The sequence below is a fragment of the Leguminivora glycinivorella genome, chromosome 24 (genome assembly GCF_023078275.1).
Source record: "Leguminivora glycinivorella isolate SPB_JAAS2020 chromosome 24, LegGlyc_1.1, whole genome shotgun sequence".
In the NCBI taxonomy this organism is placed as follows: domain Eukaryota; kingdom Metazoa; phylum Arthropoda; class Insecta; order Lepidoptera; family Tortricidae; genus Leguminivora; species Leguminivora glycinivorella.
In genome coordinates this window covers 10135139-10158852 of record NC_062994.1, presented here as the reverse complement: position 1 = coordinate 10158852, position 23714 = coordinate 10135139, and the positions used below count along the sequence as shown (strand labels likewise).

At 40.5% G+C, this 23714-nt stretch overlaps 3 protein-coding genes across 3 annotated transcripts in view; 1 reads left to right on the top strand and 2 right to left on the bottom strand.

Moving 5' to 3' along the window:
* LOC125238807 overlaps positions 1 to 5260 on the top strand; it is a 70682-nt gene extending 65422 nt beyond the window's left edge. Inside the window, exons 7-8 of the mRNA XM_048146250.1 lie at positions 986 to 1084; positions 4249 to 5260. Coding sequence (XP_048002207.1) covers positions 986 to 1084; positions 4249 to 4341 — 192 coding nt within the window. The 3' untranslated portion in view covers positions 4342 to 5260. The remainder of the gene's footprint in view (positions 1 to 985; positions 1085 to 4248) is intronic.
* A 1377-nt stretch (positions 5261 to 6637) lies between these two features.
* LOC125238729 (protein FAM214A) lies at positions 6638 to 13679 on the bottom strand. The gene is made up of 5 exons (XM_048146148.1): positions 13506 to 13679; positions 11459 to 11623; positions 9889 to 10052; positions 7605 to 7843; positions 6638 to 7103 (listed from the first exon to the last, which is right to left on the bottom strand). The coding sequence occupies exons 1-5, from the start codon at positions 13525 to 13527 to the stop codon at positions 6746 to 6748; spliced, it is 948 nt and encodes a 315-aa protein (XP_048002105.1). The 5' UTR covers positions 13528 to 13679; the 3' UTR covers positions 6638 to 6745.
* Positions 13680 to 14791: 1112 nt separating this feature from the next.
* Positions 14792 to 21050, bottom strand: LOC125238524 (protein FAM214A-like). Its single transcript, XM_048145857.1, has 6 exons — positions 21038 to 21050; positions 20361 to 20524; positions 19483 to 19593; positions 16700 to 16836; positions 15947 to 16075; positions 14792 to 15151 (listed from the first exon to the last, which is right to left on the bottom strand). Exons 1-6 carry the CDS (start codon positions 21048 to 21050, stop codon positions 14929 to 14931), a joined length of 777 nt encoding a protein of 258 aa, XP_048001814.1. The 3' UTR covers positions 14792 to 14928.
* Positions 21051 to 23714: the final 2664 nt, after the last annotated feature.

Genomic DNA, 23714 nt, shown 5'->3' with positions numbered 1-23714 from the left:
GCGTTAGCGGAGCGTCAGCGGAGCGCAATGATAGCGGTGAGCCGGCGGAACGCTGGCGTTCCGCTCGCAATCCGCGCGCATTCCGCTCGCAATCCGCGCTCGTTAGTTCCCGCCGGCGTCCGCTGGGCGCAACGCCAGCGTTTGTCCAGCGCACCGCTACCGTTCCGCTCCGTTACCGCTCCGCCTACGCTATCAAAACGCGCCTGTGTGGCCGAGCTTTTAGTTGAAGTGCACTAAAGGTGAAATTTGGCATGGATTTGCAAAATTATGGGTGAAATTTTTAGATTTGAGTGCGCACGTAATTTTCAATATTGTTCACAATTTATATACGGACATTCCTATGAAATCGTTCAAAAATGTTCTCATTGATTTTACATTTTTTTACCTGTTTTATCAAACTTGTTTTACCTAGGTTTTAGGTGCATGTCTTTAAGCGCTATATGGATTCGATTCGACACACATTTATTTTATTATTTGGTAGCACATAATTTTGATTGACTATTGAATGCGTACGAAGTTTGCCACAAATTATAGACATTCTCTTCTTTCTAGCACCAAGCAGTTTTATTTTTAGCGACGACCGGTTTGGATCAGTCGCTAGTGACCCTGCCTGCTAAGCTACGGTCCTGGGTTCGAATCCCGGTAAGGGCATTTGTGTGATGAGCACAGATATTTGTTCCTGAGTCATGGATGTTTTCTATGTATATAGAATATTTTTTGTGGCGCCATCTATGTGTGGTGTAGTGTATGCGCGTTCTTTAGGCGGTCGCATTTTCTTGTCTGGGATGGTATGCTCTTCTGATATTTCATCTTATACGTGTATACTTAACATTTATAACAGCCAGTGTGGGAGTAAAATAGGTAAGCGTGCTCCACCGTAGACCGCATCATCACTTACCATCAGGTGTAATCGTGGTCAAACGTCTACCTATTTATACTAAAAAAAAAAATATTCAACACTAAATGTATGTATGTTTGTCTGCAGGTGATATACTACGAGCACGCGCAACACCAGCATCACTACGATCACGAGGAGGAGTCTCCCGGCTGGGGCCCTTGGTCGCGCAGCATGGACCCCGCTGAGGTCAGTTCATTCAATCTACTCATCTACTAGGGGGTGGGGTCTGCAGATTGATATACTACGAGTTCAACACCCCTACGATCACGACACGAAGAGGAGTCTCGCGAGTAGTCACGTAACAGTGAGGTCAGTTCATTCAATCTACTATAGTGGGGGGTGGGGTCTGCAGATTGATATACTATGAGTTCAATACCACTACGATCACGAGAAGGAATCTCGCGAGGAGTCGCGTAACATGTACCCCGCTGAGGTCAGCTCATTCAATCTACTATAGTGGGGGGTGGGGTCTGCAGATTGATATACTATGAGGGAAACACCACTACGATCACGAGGAGGAGTCTCGCGAGGAGTCGCGTAACATGGACCCCGCTGAGGTCAGTTCATTCAATCTACTCATCTACTAGGGGGGGGGGTCTGCAGATTGATATACTATGAGTTCAACACCACTACGATCACGAGGAGGAGTCTCGCGAGGAGTCACGTAACATGGACCCCGCTGAGGTCAGTTCATTCAATCTACTCATCTACTAGTGGGTGTGGTCTGCAGATTGATATACTATGAGTTCAACACCACTACGATCACGAGGAGGAGTCTCGCGAGGAGTCGCGTAACATGGACCCCGCTGAGGTCAGTTCATTCAATCTACTCATCTACTAGTGGGTGGGATCTGCAGATTGATATACTATGAGTGAAACACCACTACGATCACGAGGAGGAGTCTCGCGAGGAGTCGCGTAACATGGACCCCGCTGAGGTCAGTTCATTCAATCTACTCATCTACTAGTGGGTGTGGTTTGCAGATTGATATAATATGAGTGAAACACCACTACGATCACGAGGAGGAGTCTCGCGAGGAGTTGCGCAACATGGACCCCGCTGAGGTCAGTTCATTCAATCTACTCATCTACTAGTGGGTGGGGCCTGCAGATTGATATACTACCTATGAGTGAAACACCACTACGATCACGAGGAGTCTCGCGAGGAGTCGCGTAACATGGACCCCGCTGAGGTCAGTTCATTCAATCTACTCATTTACTAGTGGGTGGGGCCTGCAGATTGATATACTACCTATGAGTGAAACACCACTACGATCACGAGGAGTCTCGCGAGGAGTCGCGTAACATGGACCCCGCTGAGGTCAGTTCGTTTAATCTACTCATCTAGTAGTGGGTAGGGTCTGCAAATTGATATACTATGAGTGAAACACCACTACGATCACGAGGAGAAGTCTCGCGAGTAGTCGCGTAACATGGACCCCGCTGAGGTCAGTTCGTTTAATCTACTCATCTACTAGTGGGGAGTGGGGGGTTTGCAGGTGATATACTACGAGCATGCGCAACACCAACACACCCCGAGGAAGAGTCTCCCGACTGGGGCCCGTAGTCGCTAGTCACGCAGCATGGACCCCGCTGAGGTCAGGTGCCGTAGCCAATTGGCATTTCTGCGACGCGAAACGAAACCGAAACGCCGCGAAAGGTAGTCTGGCTTTGTCGCGCCAATACGCAAGAGCGATGGAAATAGACAGCTACTCCTTCGTAGCTCTTCGTAGCTCACGAAACGCTCGTAGATATCTATCGCTGTTGCGTATTGGCGTGACAGAGCCAGACTACCTTTCGCGGCGTTTCGTTTTCGTTTCGCGTCGCAGAAATGCCATTTGGCTACGGGGCCTGAAAAGTTACTCGTTTCTAAGAAAAACCAAATTATTACTAACGAAAATGTCAGAATTATGACTTAAGACTTTATGGGAATCAGTAGAGACCCAGGTACCCCTGGCGTACTTACTACCAAAGAGGATCGAGTATTACATAGAGTTACTGTCAAAGTAAAATGTGTAATCACAGTCATAGGCTGCCATCTCTCGACACAGGCTTAAAACTTTTGAACCTCAGTTTTGACAATTTGGCCCATATTCTTAGCTTGATATGTGTTAAAATGTCAAATATTAATATTAGCGCCATTTAGCCGAGCATTCCCCAAAGGTGTAACGTCATCTAGGCCACCGTACCTTTTTCTCTATGGCTTTGAGGTACGTTTTTTTCTTAGACTTTGTCCGTCTATACGGAGTTTTATATGTCTTTGCCTTTGGGGAACGCTCGGCTAGATGGCGCTAATATTAATATTTGACATTTTAACACAGTATATCAAGCTAAGAATATGGGCCAAATTGTCAAAACTGAGGTTTAAAAGTTGAAATCTTGTGTCGAGAGATGGCAGTCATGCACTGTGATTACATATTTTACTTTGACAGTAACTCCTATAATACTCGATCCTACCTCTCTCCGTTCCGTTTGAAACTGTTGAATTGTATACCCATCCCATGGATTTCTCGACCCCGCAGCCCATCACGATAGGATCAGGAGAAAGCGCTTTCACCGGGACTGAACCGGCGACCTTACCTTTGCATTCCTTGACTTTCCTGCCTTTATTCGCAAACCTGTCGACAACCAGTTTGTTAATGTTTATGTTTATTTGGATTTGCGGTCTGGGAACCATTTCTTAAAACACAAGTTTTAAGCGGAAATCTCTTTCCAACTTGTCATATTAGACATGTCACACATTGACCACCAATTGTAACTTGTAGATTCGAGAATGGGCCCCTGGGGGGAAAAAAAGACAGAAAGTCTTGTATTACAAGTTACAAGTGTGTTTCCATGGAAACCCATACGATTTTACAGTTTGCGCACTTGTAATTCAAGGCTTGTACCTTTCGAGAAACGGGCCCCTGGCCTATCGCGTAGTGAATAGTGATCCTGCCTTATACGCCGCGGTCTCGGGTTCGAATCCCGGTAAGGGCATTTATTTTTGTGATGAGCAGATATTTAATCTGTTTCTGAGTCATGGATGTTTTTTTTTAATTATTTATTGAATGTATCAACGCAGAGTTATCTACCTATGTGTATATATAGTGTAGTGTTATATATAGTGTTGTTAAAATTTCACCGTATAGGATGCTGATACGCAATAATGTGTTATTCCACATGAATTTTGCAATAAAATGTCAACTTTAATCGTCTAATTTTTGAGTTGACATCTTATTGCAAAATGCATGTGGGATGACACATTATTGCGTATCAGCATTATTATGTGTGTAAGTTCTCCGTTTGTTCAGTGCCGAATTTGTTTTCAAATTAAATACAAAATACTTAATAAAATCTTTTTTTTCCAGGACTCCGATTTAGAAGACATCACCTCCAACAGTCCCTACAGAGCTCACGAGAAGCCAGCGACGTATATCCGGCCTCTTCTAACCCGGGTGTAGTTGTATGCCTCTCTCCCTCTAGTCCCAGTAGATTCGTTGTTCGGTAACTTTCGGTATATTCCTACGGGGTTTTACTGCAATATTCTGCCAATAGAGTGCAGCACTGACACGATAAACACCAAACATATTGACTGATACAAACTGTCTAACTTGACAAAAGTCTGTCCTATTAAAATCACTGCTAACTTAGCTTGGTCTGACTTAAATATAGTATAGTATAATTTATTTTTATTTCATCATAAATTCCAACAAAATTCTGATAATTTGTTCATGTACTCATGAATCATAAGAACCTACTTAAGTCTGATAGAAAGAACCATAGTTTTTTTTTATCAATTGCCCCCTCATTCCCTATTGTCCCCACCAGGTACAGATGGGAACAAGAGCTATTTATATGAATACCCATTTGTCCCCACCTCATTATACGCCGTGGGGATTTTGGGACAGGGATATACCGAACACTCTTGTTTAATATGTTTGGGATATTTCGTCTCTCGGATAATACTGTTCGTTATTATCCTTCTGTCGAAATTACCCCAAAAAAATTAATAAAATATGGTCAGTAACCAAAAACAACAGAAATACTGAGATTACAGGTCTATCTACAGTCACTTTAGGTTTAAGTTATGTCTACCGTACCTAAAATAGGGTAATTTATTTATAATAATAACGGTTTATCATCATTTTTAGGTATAACATTCAAGTTCACCAAAAACACGTTTTATATTTGTAGATTATATGTATCATAATACATATCAAATGAGAATTGTGCTTTAAAGTTGTATGTCAATTTGACGTTTACTTGATTACGTTTTTTGTTTAAATCGAATGAAGTGATGTATGTTTTTTTCCCTAATAAAATTGCTATCCGTTGACATACCAAGGTCTTACGTACGATCTTGCCTCATGTACTTTTTTTAATTTATTTATTTATTAATTTATTAAATTGTTAGAAAAGGTTAAATTGTGGCGTAGGCTTTTTTTTCGTTTTCTTTCATTTATTTCGTTTTGACTATTATGATTGTATGTATGTATGTGTTTATTTCGTTTTGACTATCATGAGCTCCCATTTATTTATTTTAGGATAATTAGTGTAAACTATTTATTTCTACCTAAGTTATTTATTTTACTTTAAGAACGTGTACAAAATAATGTAGATTCTATCGAATCGTTAAAATAGATATTGCATTTATTCTTAAAGTTGACTTTAACCTCAATTTTATTATTGTATTTTGTACCAATAAGAACTTATACCTAATTTTCTATGATCTTTCTATTTTTAAATGTTATCTATACGTTACTATGTACCTAAATATGTACACTATAGGTAAATACACATAAAAACTTAACGTATAATACCTATAGTAAATGAAATATATGTAAAATTACATCACTTTTTATTTATTTTTATATTAAATGAATTTTCAATAAAAATTGTGGTCTCAAAATAAAAATTCTTTCAGTACTAAATTGCACTTTGCACTGTAGTATTTTTTGCACTTTTATTAACAAAATTTGTATTTTTTGTTATTTATAAAACGGCTAGGTATTTTGCTTTACTAGGGTTTCTGAAATCAGCAAAGTTTCACAAAAAATGACAAATTATACTTAACAAGTTTTTCTTAAAACGTTGTTTCCAATATGAATTTATTTTGATGAAACTTTGCATTATTTTCAAAATTTATCAGTATTTTAAGTATTTATTCGAAAGTAAGTTTTCTTGTAAGTTGCCGCCATAATGTACTATGTGTGTATTTATTTATTCGACTTTGGTTGGTTATTAAATGTTTTTGTACTTGAACGATGAATTTTATTGTTTATTCCAAACGTAAAAAAAACCTTTTTCATTAAATGTTATTCCTACCTGTCCCCAACTCCCCAGTCCCCATTCCACATGATCGAAACGGGGACAGATAGGAATATAAGCTAGTTAACCCCTTACAAGGCATTAGGGTGTCACAAATTAAAGTTCATTGTAGTTGCGGGATCATTATTGTAAAAATACAGATACTTCTGCCTCATTCATTTCGGACAAAAATTACAGCCCTAGGTCGAAATTAAGGATTTACGGATCGCCTTACCTATTCAATAACACTTTTCGAGGAAGTTTGATAAAAATAACCCTAATGACCTCGATTTCTATATCTAAGGGCCACTTGCATCAACGAAAAGGGAGGGTTAACCCACCATTTTATATGGAATTTGACAGATGACAGCCCACTAACCCCGAGTTAAGTGGTTGGTGCAAGTGGGCCTAAGTATATCAATAAGTTTTAAGGTTAATGAAACAAACGTATTATAAAAACCAAAAAATATATTTTCTCATTACTCCATACATATTAACACATTCGGATCAATATTTACCACAGGCACTAAATAACAGATAAAATATCTTGCCCCAATACTATCGGGGCGAAAACCTAGGGTTCTCAGGGGCGTAAGTGAAGCTTCTGAGCTCATACGAGACACCATTTTGATTTTCGTGTCCCAATTCCCTTATATCATTTCTAAGTTCTGAGTCAAACTCGCTGCAACCCCCGAACACTCTATTGGGGGTCCTATCGATTGAGATCGCGCCCTCATTGGTGGAAATCTCTCGCTTGTCATTGGTGGAAATCTCTGGCTCCTCATTGGTCGGTTCGTCCGGTATGGTCCGGAAGATGGTAGAATGAGCTGTGGCCGTGTCGAGGTCGGCTTTTCGGGAGACTATGATACGTATGTCTGTGTGGAGGTAGAGTTTTCCTGATTTTGAGGTCATGAATCTGTAACAAAATTGTCTAAATTAATGATATATCCTACAAGCATTACATTGAGCTCTACGCTAGTCCGACTACGAAATTGCAAATAAATATCCTTCAAAACTAGCAAACTACAGTTCTAAATTAATGTTTATTTCAAACCTGAAGAAGTGACGGATATTAAGATTTATAATTGAAAATTAAAACACTTCATAAAATTCGTTCTTAAATCAGAACGCCTGATTGAGATCGCCATACATAGACCAGATTGTGAGACTTTTCAGGTAAAAGTTTCGATTTCAATACAATGGCTAAACTTTGTACCGTGTTTTATACCGCGTAGTTCTGCGGCACATAAAACCTTGTAATAAAAAAAAAAAAAATATATTTCAGAAAACAGGTTCCATAATATGGTTAGTAGCTCTAAAACTTAAATTGAATAGAAAATAAAATAAAATAAAACATTAGCACAAAACAATAATAATATTTACAGAGGGGGCTCCTCCACCGGCTTTGTACGCTTACCTGAGGTGTATGAGGTAGCGCAGCCACTTGTGCCTAGTGGAAGGCTTCGGCGCGGGCGCCCTCGCCGGCATATACAAGGTGCGCTGCCGGAGGAAGGTCCTCGCCAGCGGCGGCATGCCCGTCAGCTCGTACAGGACCACGAACATCTTGACTAGGGTGCCGTGCGGGTTGAAGAGGGAGACTTGTATGGTGCCCGAGCGGGGCACGCGGTAACCTGATGGACCGAGGTTTATATGGCCCTGGAAGAATGAAGAAGAAAGAAGTCAAAATTTCGATAAAAGTATTATAATAAATGTTATAAGACATTCATAAATTGAATTGATTGACTGAGACCCACGGAGCTCAAGAAAGCTGGTGTTGTGGGTACCCAGACATCGATAGACAGTAGAGGAAAATAATCTATCATATTTTTTCGGACACATTTGCATACAGATTTCATTAATTTTTTAAAAACGTCTATTGTTATGTCCATGAAATTTACAATATAGGTGCGTATGAAAAAGACAATTTGGGCAACATAACGTTAAGTTATTTTTAAAACAATTCGTATGCTCGAGTTGTGCAGGGTAGCCCTGTGGACCTTAAACAGTAAAATAATTATGTATTTTAATATTTCTACATAAAAAAATCTTTCGACGGAACCTTAGTTTTGTCAATGAGTCATTGGTCAAAGTTTTAAAGATAATTAAATGTGTTATTTATAATCCATACTAATATTATAAATGGGAAAGTGTGTGTGTCTGTTTGTTTGTCCGTCTTTCACGGCAAAACAGATCGACGAATTGACGTGATTTTTTAAGTAGAGATAATTGAAGGGATGGAGAGTGACATAGGCTACTTTTTGTCTCTTTCTAACGCGAGCGAAGCTGCGGGCAAAAGCTAGTGTTTATATATTTTATGTTTTGTATTCTACATAAATTTTAGGCAATTAGGCAATTTAACTATATTATGTAGAATACAAAACACAAAATATATAAACATTATAAATAACACATTTAATTATCTTTAAAACTTTGACCAATGGCTCATTGACAAAACTAAGGTTCCGTCGAAAGATTTTTTTATGTAGAAATATTTAAATACATAATTATTTTACTTAAGAAAAGAAATAAAATAAATTAAAAATAATATAAAAGAATCATTCACATTACCTACACAACATAAATGTACCCGACGGGGACAGGTGGGAATAGTATCTTTTCCGCCTTACAGAAGACCGCAGCCAAATAGCACTAGACCCTACTCATAGTGTTGTGTTCCTGCCGGTGAGTAAGGCTGCCAGAGCTCAACGAGGGTGCGGTGTGCTGATGACGGGAGGACTTACGGAACTAACTTGTTCCGTCTATTGTCCTTTGAGTCGTCGGCAACCCGAACCCTCCTTGGAACTTGTACACTCCTTTTTGCTGTGTACTTAACACAGCAAAAGGGAGTGTACAAGTTTCTAATGGGGTGGCAACGCGCATGTGACACTGTTTGAGTTGCAGGCGTCCATAGGTTACGGTGACCGCTTTACATCAGGCGGACCGTATACTTGTTTGCCACCGACGTAGTATAAAAAAAAAAAATACCCGCGGGGACATTTGGGAATACGTCTTAGTGCGTTTTCACATTATCCGATCCGATATCGGATGTCGGAAGGATTTCTAAGGCAAAAATCCAAGATGGCGGCTTAAATGTATGGGATATCGGTCCTACATCCGATATCGGATCGGATAATGTGAAAACGCACTTACGTGGAATGGGGACAGTTAGGAATATGAAATTTAGCAGGGTATATTTTTAAGTACGTAAATTCTTACTTTTCTTAAGATTTCGGCACTAAACCCATAGAATAGCCAACATTTCCTCATAAGATTCTTACCATGTACGGTGCGTTGGTCCCGCCCGGGGCGTAAAAGAACAAAGTGACGGGTAGACGCTTGTATGGTGGTAAGACGGCCTTACTCGCCCTGATTTCATCAATTATTTTTTAAAATATTATAAATTCCTGATAAAATTCTTACCACGTAAGGTGCGTTGGTCCCGCCCGGGGCGTAAAAGAACAAAGTGACGGGTAGACACTTGTATGGTGGTCAGAAGGCCTTACTCGCCCCGATTTCATCAATAATCTCGTAAAATAGCATACATTCCTGATAAAATTCTTACCATGTAAGGTGCGTTGGTCCCGCCCGGGGCATAAAAGTACACAGTGACGGGTAGACGCTTGTGTGGCGGACAGGTCTTACTCGCCCCGATTTCATCAATAATCTCTTAAAATAGCATACATTCCTGATAAAATTCTTACCATGTAAGGTGCGTTGGTCCCGCCCGGGGCATAAAAGAACACGGTGACGGGTAAACGCTTGTGCGGCGGACAGAAGGCCCCACTCGCCCCGATTTCGGCGGTGAACCCGTGGACTGTAGCAACTGGCTCCAAGCGGCCTTTTAGGGCGGATTCTTCGAAGCTGCCTGTAAATTTAATGGTAAAAATAAATATATGCTGCGAGACGATGATGTGTCTGTCAAATGTGGTTGATGCAACTGGCCTTAAAATTGACAATACATTTCTCAAACATGCAATCAAATATGTCTGTTTATATTCATTGTAATGGATTCGGAAGTATAGGCTACTTAACCCTTTTTTAAAGTTTATCTTATATTATTAATTAATTACTTTCCAATTAACCGAAAAAAAATATTACCATATTTTATTACGACATGAAAACCGCAAAAAACATTTTTAAAGTATACTTTCACTTAATCAGGCAAAAACATTAGCCATGTTAATCTATAGACTGTCTGCATGACGTCAATCGAATTAAACACATTTTTTTCTGACATTACCTAAGTATGAGGCATAAAGTTCATCATGTCAGTGATTGATTTGACATGAAGTTAAGTTAGGTTCTATGACGTCACTACGTGACTGACAGCGTTTTCGGTGGCCAAAGTTAAAAAAAATATTATACACATTTTTAATCGAAAATACGTAGTCATCATTCACTTTTAATACCCAAAATCTATAAATATTTATTTTTTATGTAAAATAATACAAAAAACAATAATTTCTTTTGCCAAATTCTATAAGCCTCTTACTTTTTGGGCGCAACCACTCGAGAGGCCTGAAAAGGGATTTCATACTACTTTTCAGGCCTAGGTTTTGCAAAGTAACATTTTTTTCAATTGACAACATTGTTATTCATACAGCTGGCCGGTCTGATAAAAAGAAGGTTTCGTTTTTAAAAGTCGGTTGATACGTTGTCAGACTATTTTTTTTTTATTTCATTTCACATTTGAGAAAAGTACTACACATTTATATTTCTGTCCGGCCTCTCGCTCGTTCGGTCGTATATAGGCACTCGGCCGGAAATCCTTATTTTCTCGGTTTCTTGTATTATTTAATTATTAAATTAGAACGGGACTGAATCGTGTAATCGTTAGTTACTCTTTTATGCTAGGGTACTTTGCTTACAAGCAACACTTATTAAGATATATTATTCGATATATTGGGTCTTTTTTAAGAAAACTATCGCGTTGGCATCGGGAGGATCCAAAAAAACGAAATCGAGGCGTTAGTGGCCGAATCCAATATCATCGGCGAAACGAAAGTCCACGGACTCCGCTGCTCTGGTCACTCACTTAGAATGGGAAACGATCGGGATGTGACGAGAGCTTTCTCGGGTCTGGTGGCCGGTGGCCCGGTGGCGGGTAGACCCAGGTATCGCCGGGAGGACAGTGCGGCGGCGGATCCGTCGGCTTCAAGTCAGGGACCGGCGAGAGGCTGCGCAGGATCGGGACAGGTGGCGATCTCTCGTTTCGGAGGTTAAGATTCAGTTTGGATCATTGAGTTAAAATAGTTAGTTAATAGATCTCACCCAGCAGTCCAGCGCTAGGCCCGATCCTCAGCTTGGGCGTGGCGGGCTCCTTCCCCGGCGCCGGCGCCGGGCTGCGCGCGCGCGCGCGGGGGCGGGGGCGCGGGGGCGGGGGCGCCGGCGCGGGGGCGCTGACGGGGACACGGGGAGATCGGGTGGAACAGCGCGCTAGAACCACAAATATACGCATATCTGCAATCTACCCAAAACTATCTCACCAAAAATTCAACGCTTCTACTCATTTCCTCAAAGATTGACTAAAAGATATCCCATTGAGGAATGTCCGCCTACATTGTATGCTATTAACTGTATATCTTTTGCTTTTTTTTTTATGTACAATAAAGCTTATACACACATACATACGAAACGATGATCACCGGTCATTTTATTTTTAATTTATTAAATAATAAAAGTAAAAATTACACTCTCTTTAAGACCCATCGTTCAAAAAACCTTGAGGAGATTAGTGTAAAGAGAAACAATAACAATATTTATTTTCAAGAAGTACAAAATCAAGAAACATATGCAATGGCCCCCACACTAGGCACAGTCTGTATCGTGGGGACCTGAACCTCAAGAGAGTAAGTAATAGCTAGGACAACGAAAGTATTAACATAATTATGTTTACTATAAAATAAACTAAAGTAAAATCCATAATCCTACGGACCAAATTGACAAGTAAGTGTGAACGAATGTTGCCACAGTTTGGCCAGTGTCGTTCTTATCGATATTAAAATTATTATTACATCGTAGATTTAAGGTGCACCCAGACGGGACAATGAAATTGGCAATTTGATCGGCTAATCAATATACCATTTTTTTCTGTGATTTCGACAGATCAAAAGGTCTGTAGACCGCTAATAAGAGATATTTTTTTTATTTCGAAGCAGCAATAATATTATTCGAAAATTATACAGATATTTATGATATACTTGCCATAGCGTGACAGATAATTTATTATTGTCGGACATGGTATTTTATTTTTTACCTACAGGCGCGGAAACATTTTTATGTTTTAAAACTAGTGGGTAAAAATGCATGGTATCCATCCACTACCTCGAAGATACATAGAACAAACCAAAATGTGTACCTCTTATTTGAAACTAATATACTTATTCTTGATTTAAACTTGTCTGTTGTATGTACTTTACAACTTGTCGATATATTGTTATCGACATATACCCTTCCCTATTTTAATTTTGCTGTTCCTGGTATCATTTTACCTGTCAGTCATTTGTCAATTTAGTCCGTAGGATTATGAATTTTACTTTAGTCTGTATTTTAAATTAAACTAACTCCGAATTTAACTAATGTCTAACGAGCCATTTATGTTACTAAAAACTGCAAATTTAAAAATATAAGACCAATATTTACTATTGCATAAAAAAAATAATTCGAATCCCTTTTTACTGACAAACTTATTAAACCACCTATAATTTATTACATTTAAATTTACAAGAAATACAAACACATCCATACTAATATTATAAATAGGAAAATGTGTCTGTCTGTTTGTTTATCCATTTTACACAGCAAAACGGAGCGACAAATTGACGTGATTTTTTTAAGTGAGATACTTGAAAAGACAGAGAATGACATAGGCTACTTTTTGTCCCTTTCTAACGCGAACGAAGTCGCGGGCAAAAACTAGTTTGAAATAAAGTATTCCCCTAATATCCCCAATGGGCAAAAATCGAAAATAAACTATTTCTATAAAATGGCAACTATTCCCAGCAAATATTTTTCAACAATAAAAATATTCCTATCTCAACAAGCATTATTTAACAATAAACTATTTCTACTTGTCCCCAAAGAATACACCTAATTTAACAAAATCAATTAAAAATAACATTACTTTTTCTATACCCGAAAAACACAATTTAAAAACAAACAATTTCGAACTATTCCCAACCAGCGCAACCTATTTGTATCTATGGCTAGGGATAAAATTAAAATAAGAAACAATTCCTATCAGTCCCCAGCATTTAAAAATATTTCTGTCGGTCCCCAAAAAACTACATTTGACGAAACAAAATCAAATAATAATTACCTTTTAATCCCAGAGATTCCATTTATAGAGTCATCAAAATCGAAGCAATTGTTTCCTCTTCTCAGAGGCGCCGGACTAGAAGTCAGAGGCAGCCCAGTTTTAGTATGGAACACCATCGAAGCCGCCGAGTCGAAACGCCATCGAAATCGGTCCATCTCTGTAGGCGAAGGCACCTGGTTTTCTACCCCCATTTTTTTATCAGGATACATAAAACCATTCTGCTCAGGAGTCTCACTTGGGGAATCTATCTCACACCTATCAAAAGTTCCATAATCACATTTCTCATAGAACACATAATCGTCATCATTTATAGAAAAAGTCTTCTGCCGTTTCGATTCTTTCGGCTTCGAAAATACTGTGTCATCGTCTTTCAAATGTAACTCTTCAATATCAGCGTTGTCTTGGTTTTGTGCTCTGTCAGAGACAATCTTCTCAATCTTGTCAACTATCGGGAATATCCTTCTCAATTTAGGTCTTTTAATGACCTGCTCCTCATTATGACTAATACCTATACTACTTATATCACACTTTATATTATAATTATCACATTTATGCTTTTTTAGCGCTTTAATATTATCTTCTTCGTATTTCCGCCTAGCTCCGGTCTCGTCTTTGCAGCGATTTATAGCATCGAGCAACACTTCGGACTGGTCTATCGAAGCTAGGTTATAGTTAGCTTCTGATCGGACCATTCCCCTGTCTATACAGCTTTCACATCGGTCTACTAAAGGTCCGCCACACGCACAAGTCACTTCGTCAGTTTGTGTGGCGACAGTGTTGGTCTTTTTAAACTCTGCTGGTGTTATACTATCTGTTTCAACGAAAGGGGATTTGGTTTCCATCCTGCTAGCGGGCAGCGTCAAATACGTTTGGTTTCTATAGCAGCCGATAGCTCGGAATCTGTCAAATCTCGCCGCTTGCAAGATCGGAATGGACGTATGTGTCTCCTTCGACTTTTGTAAATCTCCTTCTGAAGAAGTGCTGTCGCAGAGTTTTTTGAGCTTGCTCTCTTTCCGCAACCGCCTTTTATATTTGGCTATCTCTTTCAATCGCCTCTCGTCTAGCTTCTTCGGTTCCTGACTTAAACTAGTGGAAGATCTATGATTGCCGTCCGACTCATCGCATTCGCACTTGTGTTTCCCGTTTTCGCTGCAAGGCGTATGCATCCTATCATCGACCACCTTTTTTTCTGAAGCTGTGGAGTACAAGTATTCCGCGGCGGGAGTGGATATGATGGAGAGGCGGCGAGTGGACGGGCCTGTGTTAGAGTTAATTACATCTAAATCTGGTGAGAACTTGGAACCTCTCGGTCCTAGAGTGAGATCATTTAGCTTCCCGACCAACTCTTCGTGTAGGTTGACTGGTGACTCTTTGCTTGCGCGTCTTTTGGGCGGGCAGGAGCATTTGACTGTGGGTACCTCGTCTATCCTGGGGAGGCTCTGAGGGTGACCTTGAGATAGACGTTGTTGCCAATGTCGGTGATGGGGAAGGTGTGGTCGGTCGGGGTCTTGCTGAAGTCGGCCATCTTGTAGCTCTCGCCGGGGATCTTGATGGAGTAGACGATGTTCAGTTTGCGCTCTTCGACGTCCTCGTCGCAGTTCGATTCGAGTTTTTTGTAGTTGCACTTCTCGCGGCTTAATTTTCGCCTGAAAATACAAAAATATATATATGTTTGAAAATACAGTAAATTTTAAAGGCCTTTCCAACTCGGTCAAAAAACATTCGTCTTTTTCGCATTAAACCGCAAATTTAAGAGCTTTTAACAAAGTACAGACAGAACATTTTTTTTTATGAAATAGGCAGCAAACGAGCCGACGAGCCGCCTGATGGGAAGCAGTCATCGCCGCCCATAGACATAAGCAACATCAGGGGAGCCACTTATGCGTTGCCGACCTTTGAGAACCCTAAATACCAAATGCTCTGGAAGTATAGTACGTAACAGCCAAATTTAGTTCAATTGTATGCTTTATGATACCAAAATGTTGCACCCTGTGGTCTAATTGAGTTTCCGAATATGACATTTGGACTGAGTAACGCTCCAGCTATTTCAAACGAGAATAAAGTTCTCCTAAAAACCTGCCACCAAATACCACGGAGTCAGTTATGTTAGAAATATGCACAATAGTATTTCGAAATGTAATTTGATTTTATATGATACAAAGTTTGCACGCTGTGGTCTAATCGAGTTTCCGAATATGCTATTTGGACTGCGTAACGCTCCAGCAATTCTAATTTCTTGAAAATTTGGTATCTCCTTGCAGCGGCATTTTCTTGGAAGAAATTGATCAAAATATCGATTATTCGCAAAAATGACTTAAAGAGCCTTCTAAAAAGAAGGCGCTCAAGGCCTTCTTGTGGTGTACGGAACCCTTGCAACGTGAGTACAACTCGGACTTGGCCGGTTTTTTTTTTCACACATATATCCCAAGTTATGTACTGACCTGCGTTCCCCTGGTTCCTCCTTGCCCTTCAGCCTCGCCAACCAGGCGGACAGCTGTGAGAAGTGGAGTTGCGAGCGGACCGCGTTGAGCAGCCACTGGGATGTTATGAACGCCGGAGATTCGTGGGACCTGCAAATAAAGACATTTCTAGATGAATACCCAAGTTTGATAATTATGGTATGGTGTGGGAATAATGAGGTGTTGATTCGACAATATTTTTTCCGAGAGTGAAAATTTAGGCATAACATACATGGTGACAAGCAGTCTCATAAGTTAAGATTCTCAACCTATAAAACCTGGAAAGATTCACTATGTAGGTTGCTTGGTCAAGCATCAGTTGCAGAAGGCGGTAGTCTTGGACACGATGACACGACGCGTATAAAATCGGTTCCTTTCTGCGTGTGTAATTGATAGTTGGTAACAAGCGCTAGCGTGTTCCATCTCTCGAGGAGAAACGCGCGCTGTTGGGTGTGCTGTTTGTCGAATGAGGAGTCCTCTTCTACTCGGCTGATCGCCTGGTACCATTCTCTGCCCAAGCAGTGTTTAAGCTACTGATATTAAAGAATCCACAAATGTGGCTTGTGTTCTGATAGATGTGTCAGTGAAGGGTCTCATAAGGGAGATTTTCAACCTATAAAATCCTAGAGAAATACACTAGGTGGCTGGATCAAGGGTCAGATACAGAAGGTGGTAGTAATGGGTTCCTGTCTCGAGATTTCCTATAAGTTTGTATATGAAATACCTAATACATACTTGGTGACAAGCGCTCGCATGCTCCATCTCTCGAGGAGTAACGCGCGCTGTTGGGTGTGCTGTTTGTCGAATGAGGAATCCTCTTCTACACGGCTGATCGCCTGGTAGCAATCGGGGCAGTCTGGGGCCAGAAGCACCTGAAAAATAACAACAATTTAATTAGGCGACATGGTATCAACATTATAAACTGAAATAGGCACCATACACTAAAGAGAAAGCGATCAGGCCCACTGGTGGCGAAGCCGGGAATCGAACGCGGGTGACGTGCTAAACCATAAATGTTGTAATCTATTATTATATGTAGATTCATAAACATTCAAATGATTTTTTTTTATGTATTTTCACATAAAACGTAAGTGTTATTCGTAAAACTGACACTTAAAATAATAATAATAATTCATTTCGGTTCCTCTCTCTGCAAAATAAAATAATATGTTTACATTTTTTTATTGTTTTGTAAAAATACTTTTAATTCATTTATTTCAGATTAATAATCAATACCGAGTCACTAGATTACTTTTTTTTCTAAAAAAATACTTTTTTGATATCTATCAACGAGGATAGTTAGATCATCATCGCTGTCTTGATTTTTCATATTTTTTTTTTATACTTATTAACTCTGAAAGTAGGGGAAATCCAGAAAAAAAAATTACATTTTACTCATGTAATATAAAGGAATACCCTGTTAACATTATTCGGTGTGTGACACCGTGTAGATGGCGTACAAACACGCACTGTCTAAAAATATATCCGGCAGTTGGTAAGCTAGTTCGCTTTCACTTAGTAATGATAGGTTTGCAGTTACAATTACTGTGATGGAAAAGAGCGTAAATTGGATTATGTGGTCGGTTATAATCATATATTTATCGAGTACTGGCTTTTGCCGGCGGCTTCGCTCGCGTTAGAAAGAGACAAAAAGTAAGAGTAAGAGTAGTGTGGAATGAATTTCCAAACCGATACGACCTTCAAATCTTCAAGAAAAGAGCGTACACCCATCTTAAAGGCCGGCAACGCACCTCCAACACCTCTGGTGTTTCTGGTGTGCATGGGCGGCAGTGATCGCTTACCATCAGGCGACCTGTCTGCTCGTTTGCCTCCTATCCCATAAAAAAGAGCCTATGTCAATCTCCATCCCTTCAACTATTTCCACTTAAAAAATCACGTCAATTCGTCGCTCCGTGAAAGACGGACAAACAAAATACAACCAGTTTTCATGTTCGTTCAACAAGTTTTTTGGTTAAAATAGCGCCTACAAACAACAAGCTACTTGTCATTTGAATCGGCAATTATAATCAACAAGTATTTTATAAAAACAACCTGTATGTTTTAAGATACGTTTGGCTGATTCAAACGGATAAACCGCAACAAGTGAAAAATAGTTTTCTCAGTGACAAACAAACAGACACACACACTTTCCCAATTATAATAGTAAGTATGGATAAGTATGAAAGAGTTTTTTGAAAGGTGAAGAGGGGAAGAGGTATGTTATCTGTGCATACATTACATTCAGTTAAGTCACCATCAGCAATTCCCGTCAACTTTGTACAATGCCACGTCAGCAAATTTTAATTGATCCTATTTTGTTACCAACATTTAGTAATATAATTCACTTTCATATATACGGATAATTGTTATAATTAAGAAAATATAGATAGGTGCTTTAATAAAATCTCAATTCATCAACAAAATCTTGTTAGGAATTAATAAAAACAAATTTAACTTTTCCCTTAATTTTAAAGTTGACGCAAAGTGGCACTTTTCTGTTCAAGGACTTTATGCTGCCAGTATAAAATATTAAAGCAACGAAAAGAGTTACATTCATATTAAATATCAACTGACTGCTACTCGTCAATAGATGTCGCGACGAACGAAAAGTCTAATGCTCTATTAATCAGTATTCTGTTTTCAATTCCTTCTGCTTGTAATATAAGTTGTAAACTGTTCTAATATTAAATTTTTGGCAGACGAGACACAGTTGCCACCCAATATCGAGTAGTGGTACTGATAATTTACGCTATTTTACGCGTGATTGTCGCTAGATGTCACTTAACTATGCCTATACACATAAACATAACCCGCATCAAAGACATATCGTCACTATTTTTAAAAAATCTCGTATCTCACGCTGTTCCTCAAAGTTAAAACGCAGTAAGTCTATACGTATTCCATACATACTTACTACAATTTTCTTTTCATTGACAGACGAAGATACAAGTTTTTTTTAAAGTAGTGACGATATGGGATGTAAATCCGTATAGAACTATAGACGGATAAGGTCTAAGAAAAAAACGTACCTCAAAGCCATAGAGAAAAAGGTACGGTGGCCTAGATGGCGTTACACCTTTGGGGAACGCTCGGCTAGATGGCGCTAATATTAATATTTGACATTTTAACACATATCAAGCTAACAATATGGGCCAAATTGTCAAAAATGAGGTTCAAAAGTTTTAAGCTTGTGACGAGAGATGGCACTGTGATTACACATTTTACTTTGACAGTAACTCTCTATAATACTCGATCCTCTTTGCCCGCATTTACTGATGTATGGAGTTACAACTCTTCCCTTACGGCTCAGCCACGACATTGGTCTAAGCGCGACAGCGGTGAGCGACGGCCATACATTGGAGCGAGACACAGCGATGGGACTTATCATTCGCACGTATGGCTGCCGCTCACCGCTGTCGCGCTTAGACCAATATCGTGGCTGGGCCGTAAGTTATTCCTCTATGGTAGTTGGCTATAAAGGGCTAATAGATGATGAATAGGAAGCATCAGTAACCAACCTCGATGCAGATCGGTATCTGGTCGTTCCACAGGGCGTGCACGTGATCGTTGAGAGACGCCTCGACGGCCGGCTTTATCTCCTCCTTCTCGGCTTTTGGCTGGGTCACCACCTGTAATAACAGTTGCAAATTATACTTCATTGGCTCCTCGATCAATAGCTAGGTTTTATCTCACAGGTTGCAGTTTTAGCCTTATTTATTTAAAGCTCTCGTACGGCAGAATAGACGGAACATAAAAATTTTGATCACGAGGCAATAGTGCACAGCTGAGACTGCAGGCTCAAAAGACAAGGGCACTGCCAATGTGTATACAAATTAGCCGTGAGAATTTTGTTGTTGGTGTGGCATAAGGTTGTAAATGCTGGCTGGTGGACGGACTGGCCGCAAGCAACTTGGCGACCGTGGTAAGCCAGGGTTAGGGCACTATCTCTATATGTGAGGCTATGATGATGATGCACCACAGAGTACCAGGAGAACATACCTGCTGGCTGGTAGAAGGACGGAGCAGGTGGGGCTCTGAGGCCTCTGATAACTTGTCAAAGACCAGGGCGACATACCTGCTGACTGGTGGACGGGTTTGCGGCCAGCAGCTTGGCGTGCATCAGGCGGTCGTGGCGGGGGACGGGGCGGATGATTAGCCGCCCTACCTCCAGCAGGTTGGTACCGGCGACGTCTCTGATGATGCTAGTGTACCAGGACAACATACCTGCTGGCTGGTAAACGGACAGAGTAGGTTGGGCCCTGAGGCCTCTGATAACGTGTCAAAGAAGACCAGGGCGACATACCTGCAGGGTGGTAGAAGGATGGAGCAGGTTGGGGCTCTGAGACCTCTGTCTCTGATGATGCGACGATTCGACTAGTGTACCAGGGCGACATACCTGCTGGCTGGTGGACGGGCTGGCGGCCAGCAGCTTGGCGTGCAGCAGGCGGTCGTGGCGGGGGCGGGGGCGGGGCTCCGGGCGCGGATGATGAGCCGCCCCAGATCCAGGAGCAGGTTCGGCCCGGACGCCGGCGGCGCCGGCAGCGTCTCGCAACTGTGCATCTGGAAATAAAAAGTGAGCTTTAGATTTTTGGCAGATCAAAGCCGATTGCAAACGCCTGTACCTAAGGCCTGAGTGGACGCTCTGTCGGGGGGGAGGGCTCGCTCGCGTGTACGATATGCGGTGTCGACTCAGGACACTTGTATGAGCTTCAACTGTTTGACATGCACGCAAGCGCGGATCCAGCTTCATGCCCAGGGGGGGGGGGGGGTCACGTGGTCTATTTGTATGGCCAACTTAGGCTCGGAGGAGGGGGGGTGCATGACCCCCATGACCCCCCCCTCGAAATTGTATTCCTCGAAATTGGACCGAAACATGTCGAACGCTATATCGACTTAATACGTGAGTAACCAGCTTAAAATATTTTTAAATATGTATGTGTCTCACGGGAGTTGTACAGTTAAAACGCAGAATGCATTGAGAAACCAATTTTGAAACTAGTATACGGGGATTTTAATCTTTGTTAACAACTTACGCTAATTAATTGGAGTCCCAAATTCTGAATATGCCCATACCTTGACTGTACATGGAGGTAAAACTATAAGTTAAACTTCAACTCAGATAATTTTCACTAAACTAGGATCAAATAAATTCAAAGGATTCTTCATAACAAAACCCGTTCATGTCATCGGCAGCCCGGTCAAAGCCTGATTTAGCCAAACACTGTTTTAGGTCAACAGGTCTCATCTAGGTTTCTAGGTCGCCGGCCGCGAGCGAGTGAGAGGACCCGAGTAACGGGACCCAGGTCGGTAAAAACTGAGGAAATAGGGCAAGCTGGGAAAGTCACTTTTTATAACAGGTGGCAAAAAACACAGCCGATCCATGAAAAATATTACGATGCTATGGACTGAGATCACAGAATTAGATTTAGATAGAAGAAACAAGTTCATCTATTTGTATGGCGGCCGAGCGTGTCAAATTTTGTACTGAAGTTGTTACTATATCACGTAACGAGGCTTATTTATTGTTTTTGTTGACTTCAACTTACAAAAATTGACGCCCGAAAGCTGCAAGCTGCGATTAAAGACGAACAACTCAGTGGATTTTACTGAGTTCATTTGACACGCTAAGTAGATACGTTTGCTTGATCTATGGTATACTTATAAGAGATCGGAAGCGCTGGTGGCCTAGCGGTAAGAGTGTGCGACTTTCGATCCGGAGGTCGCGGGTTCGAACCCCGGCTCGTACCAATGAGTGTTTTGGAACCTATGTGCGAAATGCCATTTGATATTTGCCAGTCGTTTTTCGGTGAAGGAAAACATCGTGAGGAAACCGGACTAATTCCAACAAGGCCTAGTTACCCCTCCGGGTTGAAAGGTCAGATGCCAGTCGCTTTCGTAAAACTAGTGCCTATGCCAAATCTTGGGATTAGTTGTCAAAGCGGACCCCAGGCTCCCATGAGCCGTAGCAAATGCCGGGTTAACGCAAGGAGGATGATGATGACTTATAAGACATCGGTGACTGAGATCGTCTCTCCTATGCTTGACGCAAAAATAAGTGGCGACTGAAGCCATGTTGCCATCTCTTTCAAGCCAATGAAGGCCCAGTGAGATAGAGAGGGATAGCATTAAACACCAGTCACTACTTAGTTTTGCGGAAAGTATATTACCGAAAAATTTTAGTTACTTACAATACACCATGTTTTTATTGAATTCCGTTAACTACGGCACATAGATCCATTATAGGAAACAATAGCATAGTTAGTTTTTTTAATTATTAACTTTTTTCTGATACATCTGCGATAGACGTTACTTCAATTGCTGTTAAGAAACAGGTTTGATTGACATGTTTTTGACACTTACGTAGTGTGAGTTAATTGTAAAGACTGTTTATCGACAGCAATGGAAGTTAACATCTATCGCAGGTGTATGGTTGTTTTAGAAAAAAATACGAATTTCAGAAAACTAACTATGCCATTCTGTTTCCTATAACGGAACCCTCGTTACGCGAGTCCCACTTGCAATTGGCCGGTTTATTTAATTTTAGGAACAGAACCCTAAAAATCAATTTCATTGTTTTTTGTACATCTAACCACAAAGTTGAACTATGCACATAGTGCGAGGGGCAATTGCATAAATCAATACTTCATTGAACAAAAGAAAATGCATTCAGGTCACACTGTGGCCTTGATGCCTTTATAAAGTGGGTAATAGAAAACGTGATACAGGTCCAATGGTGGGAGGTAATTCTCATTTTGTGTAGCTAAGGGCATGGATGTAAAGAAAAGTTTCTTCGTCGTCACAAAACTGACAGTGAGTTAATTTTTGTTAACAACTTACGCTAATTGGGGGGTCTCAAATTCTAAAAATGCTCTCGTACATGTTTTTGCTTTGTCTCTACATTGTAGATAGATAACGGTAATAAAGTAATATTTTAGTACGCATCTGAATAAAAAAGCTTTGGTCACAAAAGCTAGTCAACATTCAGTATGGCCTTTTCTTATATTACTTAATACTGATTGGTGGAGTAGTTTTATGTTTTGCAATGCAATATAATCTAAAAGATACTCAATAAACATCATCCACAAAGTTTAGTAGACTAAGCATATATAAACGGATCTATCTAAAAAATAAAAAAAACACAAAATTAAAATTTTGAAAAAACCCCGGCCGCGACATAGTAGACCGATTTTCATGAAACATGGCTAAGTACACTCCCGACTAACTCAGCTTTCAAACAAAAAAACTAAATCAGTTCATCCGGAGCTACGATGCCACAGACAGACACACACACAGACAGACAGACAAACAAACAGACAGACACATCAAACTTATAACACCCCGTCGTTTTTACGTCGGGGGTTAAAAATGTATCGCAATGACCGACACGCGATTATATACATAAATATATTCATTCATATTCATTATTATCCAGGGTTCATTAGTTTATGTTCATTGACCCCTGACAGGAAACGTGTCAATAGGTAAACTTATTTAAAAACCAGCACAGTCGTTGTTTTGACTAAACTTCACCTTATCTACTTGGTAACATAAAATTCAGTCTATTTCAAGGAGATAAATCTTAATGCTGAGCATAGGCCTCCCTTCGTGTACGCCACTTATCCCGGTCCTGGGCTAATCTCATCCAGAAGTGCCCCGCAGTTTTTCGAATGTCAGGAACGGATGCCAGGCGCTTCCATACATAATTATATTAACATCATCATCCTCCTTGCGTTATCCCGGCATCCACGGC

Bases quoted from the DNA above. Each gene is read 5' to 3' on its own strand.
- LOC125238729 (XM_048146148.1), bottom strand. From the start codon at position 13,527: ATGGAATCTCTGGGATTAAAAG. The intron at 7,844-9,888 runs GTAAGAATTTTA...TCATTCTTCCAG, and splicing joins GGACCAACGCACCTTACATG to GGCCATATAAACCTCGGTCC. The intron at 7,104-7,604 runs GTAAGCGTACAA...ATTTTGTTACAG, and splicing joins CGCTACCTCATACACCTCAG to ATTCATGACCTCAAAATCAG.
- LOC125238524 (XM_048145857.1), bottom strand. The intron at 19,594-20,360 runs GTATGTCGCCCT...CTGTTATTACAG, and splicing joins GCCCGTCCACCAGCCAGCAG to GTGGTGACCCAGCCAAAAGC. The intron at 16,837-19,482 runs GTTGGTTACTGA...GTTATTTTTCAG, and splicing joins AGATACCGATCTGCATCGAG to GTGCTTCTGGCCCCAGACTG.